This window comes from Hemiscyllium ocellatum, chromosome 32 (genome assembly GCF_020745735.1).
Source record: "Hemiscyllium ocellatum isolate sHemOce1 chromosome 32, sHemOce1.pat.X.cur, whole genome shotgun sequence".
NCBI lineage: Eukaryota > Metazoa > Chordata > Chondrichthyes > Orectolobiformes > Hemiscylliidae > Hemiscyllium > Hemiscyllium ocellatum.
Window position 1 is genome coordinate 45,002,436 of NC_083432.1, and position 14,720 is coordinate 45,017,155.

The window sequence follows — 14,720 nt, forward strand, 5'->3', positions numbered from 1 at the left end:
AAGGATGGGAAATTTCAGTGGCAGAATGGTGGCTCAGTGGTTAGCACTGCTGCCTCACAGTGCCAGGGACCCAGGTTTAATTCCAGCCTCAGGAATTCTTCCCAGTTTCCTCTGGTTTCCTCCCACAATCCAAAGATGTGCAGGTTAGGTGAATTGGCTATGCTAAATTGCCCATAGTGTTCATGGATATGTAGGTTAGGTACATTCATCATGGGAACTATGCAGCAATAGGAGGGGGGGGGGTAAGGCTGGGTGGGACTTATTGGGCCAAATGGCCTGTATCCACACTGTACGGATTCTTGGTCATTCTGAGATGAATTTAAGAAGTTATGACTGTTTTCCTTGGAGAGGAGAAGGCAAAGAGGAAATTTGATAGACGGTTTGAAAACCATGAGGCATCTGGCTAGAGCAGATGGGGAAAACAAAACTGCCATTTGTAAAGGGATTGAAAATAGGAAGGCAGAGAAATAAAGAAATTTGCAAAAGAAGCAAATGTGATGAGCGAAAGATCCCTTTCACACAGTGAATGGTTCAGATGCAAGAGTGAAGCAGATAGATGGGAAGGAGATGGACAGGTAGGACAGGTCAAGAGGGTAGTGCACCCTCCACACCCATCTATCACTATTACACCCCCACATGCATCGACCTATCGTCTTCCCAGGTACCTTCCTCCCCGTTCCACCCACCTATTTATCTCTCAGCCCCCTTCCCCCTCCACATTCCTGATGAAGGGCTTATCTCCGAAACATCGACTCTCCTGCTCCTCGGATGCTGCTTGACTTGCTGTGTTTTTTGAGCCCCTCGTGGTTGATATCTGTGCTGTAAAGTCTATGCAACGTGGATAAATGTCAGAGTTTCTGGTCCCCGTCCCCTCCCCACGATCTTACGGCCTATACGTATCGCTCAGTCAACTTCACACACACACACAAAAAAAATCTGATTATGACCACATTGCTGTCTGAGTGAGCTATTCTGTCCACACCAACTGCCAGGTTTCCTATATTACAACAATGGCTACACTTCAACCCAACTTAATTGGCCCTAACACACTTTAGAACATCCTACAGTGATCAAAATGCAACTATTTCTTTCTGCTGTGCCTTGGATCTGCTAGTACTAAGATTTAACACAGGACTGGGAATGCCCTTATCAGTTAATGCAGAACCGCTGAAGACAGGAAGTCCTGAAGGAAAGAGAATTGATGAGGGCAGAGTGGTAGATGTGATTTTTATGGACTTCAGTAAGGCGTTCAACAAGGTTCCCCATGGGAGAATGGTTAGCAAGGTTAGATCTCAAGGAATACAGGGAGAACTAGCCATTTGGATACAGAATTGGCTCAAAGGTAGAAGACAGAGGGTGGTGGCGGAGCGTTGTTTTTCAGAATGGAGGCCGGTGACCAATGGAATACCATAGGATCGGTGCTGGGTCTTCTACATTTCGTCATTTATATAAATGATTTGGATGTGAGCATAAGAGGTATGGTTAGTAAGTTTGCAGATGACACCAAAATTGGAGATGTAGTGGACAGCAAAGAAGGCTACCTCAGATTATAACGGAATCTTGATCAGATGGGCCAATGGGCTGAGAAGTGGCAAATGGAGTTTAATTTAGATAAATGTGAGGTGCTGCATTTTGGGAAAGCAAATCTTATCAGGACTTATACACTTAATGGTAAGGTCCTAGGGTGTGTTGCCGAACAAAGAGATCGTGGAGTGCAGGTTCATTGCTCCTAGAAAGTAGAGTTACAGGTAGATAGGATAGTGAAGGTGGCGTTTGGTATGCTGCCCTTTATTGGTCAGAGTGTTGAGTACAGGAGTTGGGAGGTCATGTTGCGGCTGTACAGGACATTGGTTAGGCCACTGTTGGAATATTGTGTGCAATTCTGGTCTCCTTCCTATCGGAAAGATGTTGTGAAATTTGAAAGGGTTCAGAGAAGATTTACAAGGATGTTGCCAGGGTTGGAGGATTTGAGCTATAGGGAGAGGCTGAATAGGCTGGGGCTGTTTTCCCTGGAGCATCAGAGGCTCAGGGGTGACCTTATAGAGGTTTACAAAATTATGAAGGGCATGGATAGGATAAATAGACAAAGTCTTTTCCCTGGGGTGGGGGAGTCCAGAACTTTAGGGCATAGTTTTAGGGTGAGAGGGGAAAAATATAAAAGAGACCTAAGGGGCAATCTTTTCACACAGAGGGTGGTACGTGTATGGAATGAGCTGCCAGAGGATGTGATGGAAGTTGATGCAATTGCAACATTTATAAGGCATTTGGATGGATATATAAATAGGATGAGTTTGGAGGGATATGGGCCGAGTGAGAGTAGATTAGGTTGGGATATCTGGTCGCATGGACACGTTGGACCGAAGGGTCTGTTTCCATGCTGTACATCTCTATGACTCTATGACTTTCAGTGCCGTCAATCTGAGCTGGACATAATCCCCAAAATGCACCACTTGGTAGTACCCTGCCTCACCTAGCCCACTTGACCAGATGTTAGCATTTCATGACTAGCTTTAAAACTAATTCTGAAGGTAATGATTCACAATATGTGGGCCACGACTATTCACTGGTAAGCTCACTCAAGCACTCACCCTTTATATGAAAGCCAGAATAATGTCTAGGCTTTGACTCAGTGAGCATCATCCTCCAATCTGGTCACTGAATTGAAGTGAATCAAAGCAAGGGGGCTTTTAGCTGGATTTCTCTCCTCTCCAACCCATGGGGATATTTTGTCATAAAGCTGCTGGATTGTGTTTTAATCAGTATAAACCAGGCAAGATCATACTGTCATGCTTTATTTACCCATTGAACCAACTGGGGGAGCTGTAGTAACATTCATCTGAAAGAAAATAAAACTGAATGGACTTCACCACAGAAAGTAATAAAAGATTAGCATTTTGGTACCTGAACCCAGAAGTGAAGGTTCAATAGACAGACTCGGGATGGCTCCACTGTAACTTGTTGACGATGTTAACTTTGGGAGTGCGGGGCTAGTGATGCATCCACTCAGGTCAGTTGCTGATGACGTGATGAGGGAGATAGGGATGGCGAGACTTGGGCTGCTCTCGTTCTTGCTCCCTTTGGGCCTCCCCCTTCCATGTTTGCTCTTCTTGCTAGCCTTGTGCCTCTTCTCCTTCACCGTCTCTTCCTCTTCCATCCCAGCTACCGGCTGCGGCCTCTTGTAACCGGTTCCCCCGCTCGAAGGGCCACCCATCCCACCGGAAGTCCTGAAGTCCGTGGGGGAGCTTTCGGGCGGCTTCTTCGGGGCGGGAGGGGCAGAGCTGAAGCGGATCAAAGAGTTGAAGCTCGACAGAGTCCCCTCAGCCGCAAAAACGTCCCCTTTTGCTGTGTCGTAGGAGGCCGGACTCTGCGAGGAATTGCGACCAACTGAGTAGGTGTCCCCTCGCAGGTCAGGCTTGCTGAATATTCCAACCTCCTGGGAGGGCTGCAGTGAACTGCTGGAGGTGCTCAGGAGACTGCCTGCAAGAGAATCACGAACACAGAATTGTTAAGGAGAGTACTTCCAGCATTCCTTTTACATCTTCATTTCAGATTTTTCAGCATTTTGCGCTTGCACAGTTTTTGTTTTAAGATTGACGCACAAGGTTAACATACAGCAAACAACCTATAAGCTTCCTGTGATCTAATCTCAGCCCTCCTCTTCCTGCATTCTGTCAGCAAAAATCCATCACCTTCCATTTATAAACGAGGGCCATTTTTCTTCCAAGCGTACAGTTTGTATTTCACTCACACTGTGGTCATTAAAGCAGTTTATTAATGTCCCATTCTCACCTTAAAACACATGCTAATCTCTAACTGTTTGTCTAAGTGGATCACTTTAGCACCTCATTACTGGCAATTATCAGCGCCCAGCTATTCGAACTGTCACCTCATGCTTTTAAGAGCTTTCAATCATTTTAAATGGAGCTATTAATGTAAATATAATTTCTCTCAATAAAATGTGTGTGTTAAAACCGACAGAACACCCCTTTGTATGCCTATTCCAGGCTTTTCTGATATGTTAAAACTGCTAGATGATTGACTGGAGACACTGCGCAGAATTTTTCACTCAGTTAGAGCAGCTACTGTATTTTCATGCAGTCCCAGTTTTATACAAGATAAGGTGCTAGAAATATTTTGAAATATTTCCGCTGAGGCAACAGGAGTGTCACTAAACAAAGCTGCAGTGATATGTACAAATGTTCAAAACTGCTGAACAGCCACAGGAGTACTTGCAGAAGTTACTTCTGAAAGGAAGGGACTGAGCAACAGTCTTCATTCTTCAGGTCTGCAGTAATTTAAATTTTAAAGCACCCACATCTGCAGTAACTGAAAGGGGCTCACTTGTGCTTGGTTTTCACTGACATTTATGGGCTGTTGTAGGGCAACAAATAGAGGGAAAAGAAGTGAAGAAAAACTTGCAATTAAATTGTGTCTTACATACCACCAGACTCTCAAAGTACTTTCCTGCCAATTAAGTATCTTTGGCATATTGCCACTTATTGGCGGCATGGTGCCACAGTGGTTAGCACTGCTGCCTCACAGCGCTTGAGACCCGGGTTCAATTCCTGACTCAGGCGACTGACTGTGTGGAGTTTGCATGTTCTCCCAGTGTCTGCGTGGGTTTCCTCCGGGTGCTCCGGTTTCCTCCCACAGTCCAAAGATGTGCGGGTCAGGTGATTTGGCCATGCTAAATTGCCCATAGTGTTAGGTAGGGGTAAAATGTAGGGGTATGGGTGGGTTGCGCTTCGGCGGGTCGATGTGGATTTGTTGGGCCGAAAGGCCTGTTTCCACACTAAGTCTAATCTAATCTTTTCCAATGTAGAAACTATGGCAGACAAATTTCACACAGCAAGCTCCCACAAACTGCAATGTAATAGAAAACAAGATATTATCTGCTTTTGTCATGTTAATTAAGGGACAAATAATGACCAGCTCACTAAGGTAGCAAAAACAGAAATTGCTGGAAAAGCTCAGCAGATCTGGCAACATCTGTGGATAGAAATTAGAATTAACATTTTGGATTGGATCTCTGAGGAAGGGTCATCGGACTCGAAACGTTAACGCTGATTTCCCTCCACAGATACTGCCAGAACTGCTGAGCTTTTCCAGCAGTTTTTGTTTTACTTTCTGATTCACAGCATCTGCAGTTCTTTCGGTTTTTGTTCCTCTTGACACATCTTAGTACAAGCCATGAGGTCTGTACTTACCGGCTGGAGGATTTGAAACTAAAACCTTGTGAACAAGAGCTGAACTGTTGCTGATCAAACATTGGAATTTTATCCGGGAGATTGCGGGGTCAGTTTAAGGATTTAATTGGGTAAATATAGAGAACCCAACTCCTCTGGTGGGGGACATCCAAAACAAATCCATGAGCAGTAAGCTTCGCACAGTCAGGAAGATGATATCACACCCAGCGTTAGACACAGCCCCAGCGAGTATATCGTTCAGGGAATTTGGAAGTAACGTGGGAATTCAGTGCAGAGGGGAAGAGATTAATTTTGCTTGTTTTTGTGGCTCATAGTTTGTAAAGTTTTTTTTAAAAACAGAATAACTTGAAGCCCAGGATCAGGGGCCTAACACAGAAATGTGACATCACAGGTAAACCAAGTTCATTGGTTTGTGGTAGCTATTAATGGCCTGTTAAAGGTTACTTTCAGATTGAAAGTAAATAGGGGAAATATTAACAGGAAACAAATCAAAAGACCAGCACAAAATTTTTAAAAATCAATTGAAGAACTAAGAAATAGAGGATAGAGACGCCTGAGCAGGCCAGGTGCTGTAACTGCATGATATGGGAGCGGATGGGCTCCATTGTGGCTTTTAGAGACCACATCTGTAGCAAGTGTTGGGATTCCTTGAGGAACTCCAGCTCAAAATTGAGAGCTGGAGTCTGAGCTTTGAACATTGCGACACATCGGGGAGGGGGAGAGTTACCTGGACACTGTGTTTCAGGAGGTGGTCACACCCCTTACATTAACTATCTCTAATTTGGTCAGTAGGCAGGGACAGGAGGGTGTGACTATCAGCGAGGCAGACACAGGGATCTAAGAGGTAGTGCTGAAGGAGCCTCAACTCTTGAGCTTGTCTAACAGGTTTGAGATTCTTACTCGCTGTGTGGCTGAGAGTGGCTGTTGGAAGGAAGATGAGCAAACGGATCATAGCGCGGCAGTACAGGGAGGCATTCAAGACAGGACACAAAAGAAAAATGTACTTATAATCACGGATAGTATAGTCAGGGGAATAGGTACTTTTCTCTGTGGCCAGGATCAACAGTCCCGAAGGATGCCCTATCTACCTGGTGCCCGGGTTCGGGATATCTGGGTTGCAGAGGAATTTGGAATGGGAGGGGAAAGCTGCAGTTTCTGTCTGAATCATTGAATCTGTACAGTATGGAAACAGGCCCTTTGGCCCAACAAGTCCACACCAACCCTCTGTAGAGTAGCCCACCCAGACCCATTACCTGAACCTATTACTCTACATTTAACACTGACGAATGCGCCTAACCTAACATTCCTGAACATTATGGGTAATTTAGCATCGCCAATTCACTTAACCTGCACATCTTTGGATTGTGGGAGGGAACTGGAGGAAACCCACACAGACACTGGGAGAACGTACAAACTCCACACAGACAGTCACCCAAGGGTGGAAATGAACCTGGGTCCCTGGCGCTGTGAGGCAGCAATGCTGACCACTAATCCACCGTGTCACCCTTGTGGTCCACATGGGTTGCAATGATACAAGTAGAAAGAGCAAAGAGATTCTGCTGAGGGAATATTAGCAACTAAGGGCTAAAGTATAAAGCAGAACCAAAAAAATGGCTAACCCTTGATTACTACTCGAACCACAAGCACAGCAGTACTGGGTCAACAAGAATAAAGAGATAAACGTGCGGTTTCACTTGACGAAGGAGCAACGCTCCGAAAGCTTGGTATTTTATATAAATCTGTTGGACTATGACCTGGTGTTGAGCCTTCTGACTTTGTCCACCCCCAGTCCAACACCAGCAACTCCACATCATGGCTTCCATGGATGCAGCCTGACCTGCTGTGATTTCCAGCACTTTTTGTTTTCAGTAGAGAGCAGCATCTGCAGTAATTTGCTCCTCCAATGCTGACGTTCCGACCAGTTGTGAACTGATCAAATGAATGGCAAAGCAGACCCTTGGGTCGGGGGGACGTTAATGTCATTCCTCGTGTGTGTCCACAATAAAGCCCACCACACTGGTCTAATAGTTAACTGAAAAGGCAATACAAAGCATTGTGCAACGCACATCCGGTACGTTTAAAAGTTTCTTGCACAAACTTTGTCAGACTTTTTCCTATTGTTGATAAAATGGCATGCTTTCAATATTTCAAAAGCAGTACATACATTGCCAAGTATTTAAGTTGGCTTGGGAGCATGAAATGAGTTAACTGTCTTCAAATTGAACTCACTACCGATGCCTACAGGTGCAATAAGTGTCAGGGGAGGGGAGAGAGAGAACATCAAATACGAATGAATTGGATGTTTACACAACAATGGAGATACAGAACACTTCCATTTGGTGCAAGGGCTGAGAACCAGAGGACAGCGATTTAAGACGACTGCTACAAGGACCCTGCAACATCAACACAAGGAAAATTTAAAAAAGCACAGCAAGTGCTTAGGATCGGAATGCACTTCCTGAGAGAGAAGAGATTGGAGACAGATTCAAATGTGGATCTCAAATTTGATTTCGATGTGCACCTGAACAGCAAAAAGGAATTGCAGGGGCTATAAGGACAGAACATTTGGACTGGGTGAGTTGCTTTTGTGGAGAGGTTGCACAGAGATGAGAGTGTGGAGCTGGTAAAGAACAGCAGGTCAGACAGCATCCGAGGAGCAGGAGAATCAACATTTTGGGCATATGCCCTTCATCAGGAATAACAGGCCTCATTCCTGATGAAGGGCTTTTGCCCAAACCGTCGATTCTCCTGCTCCTCAGATGCTGCCTGACCTGCTGTGCTTTACCACCTCAACACTCTCGTCTCTGATCTCCAGCATCTGCAGTCCTCACTTTCTGCAAGCGATGGGACTTTTATTGACACATTTTTCTGGTTCCAACATAAGGCTCAGCAAATGGACAGCTCACAAATTGACAATTCGGATTCCAACATTGAGGATTTTCAATTAAGCATTTAGTACATAGAGTCCCTACTGTGTGGAAAGAGGCCATTCAGCCAACTGAGTCCACACGGACCCTCTGAAGAGCATCCCATCCAGATCCAGTCCCCTTACCCTATCGTTGTAACCCTGCATTTATCATTGTTGATACACCTAATCTGCACATCCCTGGACATGAGAGACAATTTAGCATGGCCAAGCCACCAAACCTGCACACCTTTGGATTGTGGGAGGAGACCGGAGCACCCGGAGGAGTCCCACACAGACACTGGAAGAATGTGCAAACTCCACACAGACCTCCACACAGGGTGGAATCGAACCTGGGTCCCTGGCACTGTGAGGCAGCAGTGCTAACCACTGAGACACCGTGCCACCCAGTATGGAGAAGTGAAATTAGAAGGTTTCCAAGGAAATGTAATATCAAACTCAAAGACAAGTGTCTTTCTTGACAATCTCAACGTGTCATAAACAAGCAGGCCATTCAGCCTGTCTAGTCTGTGTTGGTGCCTATGTACCACATAAGACTCTTCCCAACCTCCTTCATCTACTGTAGCTCAATCAAAATGTGCTTCCATTCCCTTCTGCCTCGTGTTTACTTCACTTCACTTGTTCGGAAGAAACTGACTTGGGAAAGCTTTCATTTGAAAGGACACCAATTCTTTGAGAATACCCATCGGCAAGAGGAAATATGGAAAAGAACCAGAGAAAGGAATAGGAGCAACCTCAAGGCCAAGGGCCACACCGGCCAAGTTTGTGGTGGGAGATGTGGCTCCAGGAAAAAATGACCCACAGAACCCTGGACCAGTGACACGGCATTTCCTGGATGGGCAAACATACTCATTAGTGAGTGACCACCAACAGCAGCAACTATTTAGCTCCCCTGAAATTAATTTCTGCTATTTGGCTGTGAGACGCTGAGGGAGTTCTACAATCACACTGGTCTACTAGATGTTTCTCCTGAATTTTCCAGTGGATCTCTTGGTGATTATTTTATATTTAAAGCCCTTAGTTCCAGTCCTGCTTGGTCAGCAGGAACATCTTCATTACAGCTATTATCTATCCTCTTAAACCCAATGGAAAGATGAGCGACCCAAGATATCTACGCCCCGCACCCTGCCTACCCAACACTTGCTTCTCCTCTAGACAGATGAGACCTAGTTTTTTTTAGATTAGATTAGATTACTTATGGTGTGGAAACAGGCGCTTCGGCCCAACAAGTAAACACCAATCCGCCGAAGCGCAACCCACCCAGACCCATTCCCCTACATCTCCCCCTTCACCTAACACTACAGGCAATTTAGCATGGCCAATTCACCTAACCTGCACATTTTTGGATTGTGGGAGGAAACTGGAGCACCCGGAAGAAACCCACACAGACACGGGGAGAATGTGCAAACAGAGAGTCGCCTGAGGCGGGAATTGAACCCGGGTCTCTGGCATTGTGAGCAGCAGTGCTAACCACTGTGCTAACGTGCCGCCCAGTTTATTTAATCTTCCTTCATAGATGGAACTCCATCATCATTCTAATAAATCTCTCCCTCTGTGTTTCTCCAGTGCCTCAAAATCTTTTTATAGAACAGTAGAAAAACTATCAAATAATTCTGTTTCCCTCAGCTAATACTTTGGCTCTCAAAAGGGCAAGCTGTAAGAGGCATAGGCCAGTCTGCTCTGCCCATTGTGGAATGGCCTGCATACCCCTGGGCTGGACAGGAATACTGATCGGACTTCAATATTCGAGTAGTTTCAGTCAGACTTGTCAGGTAGTAATCAGTAGCAGGATCTCTACTTAATCTCCTCCTTGTCGTTCCCCACCTCCCACCCAACCCCAGCCTCTCAGTGTGTCCCCGTGGTGCTCTAATTAAATATAAGCCTTCCACAACCAGCTCAGAGGAGATCAGCTAACTCAGCTTAGTTTGCAGAGGCAGCCTGGGCTCTTCCCTGATCTGTCCGGCTCCCAGTTCACGTCAACTGAACCATGCAATGCTGCCCGAATGCTGACTGCAAGGAGGACGCAGGGTGACTGACAGTAGATTACAAGAGCCTAATCCAATCAAAGAGCTCAGATGGCATCATCGGAGGCCCAAGGGAGGAAGCCTTCAGCCTGTTGGTCCATCTACCGAGTCTCAAACGGGATTACTGTCTGCAGTCCTGACAGACATCTCCAAATGCCTCAGATTATATTGCATTTAAAAGATAACAAGTCTTTCGTCAGTACTGAACCCGAAATACCGTGGCTCTGTTGTGGGGTGGGGCAGTCAGGGTGGATGTGCAAATCATAGTAAAATTTGCATGCTCTCACCCGCTTCAGAATAGCTTTACACCATCGTGCACAGCAAGGTAAAGGGTATAAACAAAAGCAAAGTGCTGCAGAATCTGAATATCTGAGACTGAAATAAAGGTTGCTCAAAAGGTCGTCATCAACCCAAAACATTTGCAAGGTTTCTAGCATAAGTCTTGCCAGCCCTACTCAGTATTTCTGAAATAAAACAGAAGTTCTGAAGAAGGGATATGCAAATAACTCTGTTTCTCTCTCGACAGATGTTGTCAGACCTGTTGAATTTTTCCTCAGCAATTCCAGTTTCCGTTTAGTTTTCTTTCCTTTGTGCTACGTAGTGGCAAATGTTGGCCATTCATCCTCTCCAATCTGTCCTGGTGTTCGATCAGATCTGCATCTTAACTGAAACATATTTCGTTGAAGCTTATAAAATTCTTTGGAGGGCTCTTGTGGTGCCGTGGTAATGTCCTTACCTTTGGGCCAGTGATCTTGGTTCAAATCCCATCTACTCCAGAGATACATCATAACATAAAAACATTCATAAAATTCTTAGAAAGGGGGCGTTTGACACAGCATCAGTGTCCCTAATTTTAGGCTGAGAGAGCTCAGTCTGACCTGTAGGTGTGTCATGACATATCTAAGTGGTAAATAATTATAACATTTTTCAAAGGGTGTCAAGAATAGATGGTGGGAGACAGTTTCCAATGACCTCCTCTCTCTGTAGGTTGTGAATGTAAGGAATTCTGAACGAGAGACAATTGCAAAGGATGAGCCAGAGAATATAGTGAGGCTAAAATATATTGGGATCAAAGGCTTATGGCAACAGTGGTGTGCAGGCCAAGATCCTGCTGTATAACAGCACAGGCTTGTGAGGCTGAGAGGCCTACTCCCATCCTATATAGTGTCAGGATTAGAAATCCTGGAAAAATGAGAAGAGAAGAATTTTCTTCCCTCAGAAAATTGTAAATGATTGCACTTCTCTACTCGATGGAGTTCAGTGGATGCTCAGTCATCGAGTTTATATGAGACTGAGATCAATACATTTGTGGACACTAAAAGGACCAAGGTATATCAGAATAGGGAGGAATAGTGGTGTTGAGGTCCAAGAGTAGCCATAACTTTGTTGAATGCTGCATCAGGCTGGAAGGGATGAATGGTCTAATCCAGTACCTACCTCAGAATCCTAGCATTAGTGCAAGCATGCACAATGGCTCAATGGTTAGCACCGCTGCCTCAGAGTGCCAGGGACCTAGGTGTACTTCCATCCTCTGGTGACCACCTGTAAGGAGTTTGCACATTGTCCCAGTATCTACATGGGTTCCTTTCCAACAACTTGCCCACCACTGATGTCAGGCTCACCTGTCTATAGTTCCCTGGCTTTTCCTTATCACTTTTCTTAAATAGTGGTACCATATTAGCCAACCTCCAGTCTTCCAGCACCTCACCTGTGACTACTGATGAGACAAATATCTCAGCAAGGGGCCCAGCAATTATTCCGTCAGCTTCCTACAGAGTTTAGGGTACATCTGATCAGGCTCTGATCCACTTTTATGCATTTCAAGACATCCAGCACCTCCTTCTCTATAATGTGGCATTTTTCAAGTTGTCACCATCTATTTATCCACATTCTATATCTTCCATGTCCTTCTCCACAGAATCACTGATGCAAAATACTCGTTTAGTATCTCCACCATCTTCTGCAGCTCCACACATAGGCTACCTTGCTGATCATCGAGGGGCCCTATTTTCTCCCTAGTTATCCTTTTGTCCTTAATGTATTTATAAAAACCCTTTGGATTCACCTTAACCCTATTTGCCAAAGCTATCTCATGTCCCCTTTTTGCCCTCCTGATTTCCCTCTTAGAACATAGAACATTACAGCGAAGTACAGGCCCTTTGGCCCTCGATGTTGCGCCGACCTGTGAAACCAACCTGAAGCCCATCAGGAGGACCAATTCCAACACCGCACAGCCCAGATGGCCTCCTTCTTCAAGGACCGCAGATTCCCCCCAGACGTGATCGACGATGCCCTCCACCGCATCTCCTCCACTTCCCGCTCCTCCGCCCTTGAGCCCCGCTCCTCCAACCGCCACCAAGACAGAACCCCACTGGTTCTCATCTACCACCCCACCAACCTCCGCATACAACGTATCATCCGCCGCCATTTCCGCCACCTCCAAACGGACCCCACCACCAAGGATATATTTCCCTCCCCTCCCCTATCAGCGTTCCGCAAGGACCACTCCCTTCGTGACTCCCTCATCAGATCCACACCCCCCACCAACCCAACCTCCACCCCCGGCATCTTCCCCTGCAACCGCAGGAAATGTAAAACTTGCGCCCACACCTCCACACTCACTTCCCTCCAAGGCCCCAAGGGATCCTTCCATATCCGCCACAAGTTCACCTGTACCTCCACACACATCATCTACTGCATCTGCTGCACCCGATGTGGCCTCCTCTATATTGGTGAGACAGGCCGCTTACTTGCGGAACGCTTCAGAGAACACCTCCGGGCCGCCCGAACCAACCAACCCAATCACCCGTGGCTCAACACTTTAACTCTCCCTCCCACTCCACCGAGGACATGCAGGTCCTTGGACTCCTCCACCGGCAGAACACAACAACACGACGGCTGGAGGAGGAGCGCCTCATCTTCCGCCTGGGAACCCTCCAACCACAAGGTATGAATTCAGATTTCTCCAGTTTCCTCATTTCCCCTCCCCCCACCTTGTCTCAGTCGGTTCCCTCAACTCAGCACCGCCCTCCTAACCTGCAATCCTCTTCCTGACCTCTCCGCCCCCACCCCACTCCGGCCTATCACCCTCACCTTGACCTCCTTCCACCTATCCCACCTCCATCGCCCCTCCCCCTAGTCCCTCCTCCCTACCTTTTATCTTAGCCTGCTTGGCTCTCTCTCTTATTCCTGATGAAGGGCTTATGCTCGAAACGTCGAATTCTCTATTCCTGAGATGCTGCCTGACCTGCTGTGCTTTGACCAGCAACACATTTGCAGCTGAAGCTCATCTAATCTACACTATTCCATTCTCTTCCATATGCCTATCCAATGATCATTTAAATGCCCTTAAAGTTGGCGAGTCTACTGCTGTTGCAGGCAGTATGTTCCACACCCCTACTACTCTCAGAATAAAGAAACCACCTCTGACATCTGTCCTATATCTATCACCCCTCAATTTAAAGCAGTGTGCCCTCGTGCTAGCCATCACCATCAGAGGAAAAAAAGTCTCACTGTTCTCTCTATCTAACCTTCTTGTATGTCTCAATTCAGTCATCTCTCAACCTTCTTCTCTCACAAAAACAGCCTCAAGTCCTTCAGCCTTTCCTTGTAGGATCTTCCCTCCATATCAGGCAACATCCAAGTAAATCTCCTCTCAACCCTTTCTAATGCTTCCACATCCTTCCTATAAGGTGGTGACCAGAACTGGATGCAATACTCCAAGTGTGGCCGCACCAGTTTTGTACAGCTGCAGCATGATCTCATGGCTCTGAAACTCAATCCTTCTACCAATAAAAGCTAACACAGTGTATGCCTTCTTAACAACCTTATCAACCTGGGTGGCAACTTTCAAGGAATCATGTACCTTGACGCCGAGATCTTTCTGCTCATCTACACTACCAAAAATCTTACCATTAGCCCAGTACTCTGCATTCCTGTTACTCCTTCCAAAGTGAATCACCTTACATTTTTCTGCACTAAACTCCATTTGCCACCTCTCAGCCCAGCTCCGTAGCGTATCCATGTCTCTCTGTAACCTATAACACCCTTCGTCACTATCCAAAATTCTACTGACCTTGGTGTCATCCGCAAATTTACTAACACATCCTTTGATGCCCTCATCTGACTCATTTATAAAAATGAAAAACAGCAGTGGCCCCAAAACAGCCCTTTGTGGTACCCCATTAGTAACTGAATTTCAGGATAAATATTTCCCATCAACCACAACCCTCTGTCTTCTTTCAGCTAGCCAATTTCTGATGCAATATACTTAAGATCCCTATAAAGTGATTATCCCTTTCTTAATTCTCAGTTCAACCCAAATAACTTCGCTGGATGTATTCGGAAGTATATCCTCCCTAAGTACAGCTGTAATACTATCCCTTATCAAAAATGCCACTCTCCCTCCTCTCTTGCCTCCCTTTCTATCCTTTCTGTCGCATTTGTATCCTGGAACAATAAGCTGCCAGTCCTGTCCATCCCTGAGCCATGTTTCTGTAATTGCTATGATACCCCAGTCCCATTTTCCTAACCATGCCCCGAGTTCATCTGCCTTCCCTGTTA

At 46.0% G+C, this 14,720-nt stretch overlaps 1 protein-coding gene across 4 annotated transcripts in view; it reads right to left on the reverse strand.

Moving 5' to 3' along the window:
- The window catches only part of LOC132830705 (protein AF-10-like), a 189,277-nt gene that overhangs the window by 71,716 nt on the left and 102,841 nt on the right, over positions 1-14,720 (reverse strand). For all 4 annotated transcript variants that reach the window (XM_060848525.1, XM_060848523.1, XM_060848522.1 and 1 more), the window contains one exon: positions 2,902-3,477. In XM_060848525.1, the coding sequence (XP_060704508.1) occupies positions 2,902-3,477 (576 nt within the window). The remainder of the gene's footprint in view (positions 1-2,901; positions 3,478-14,720) is intronic.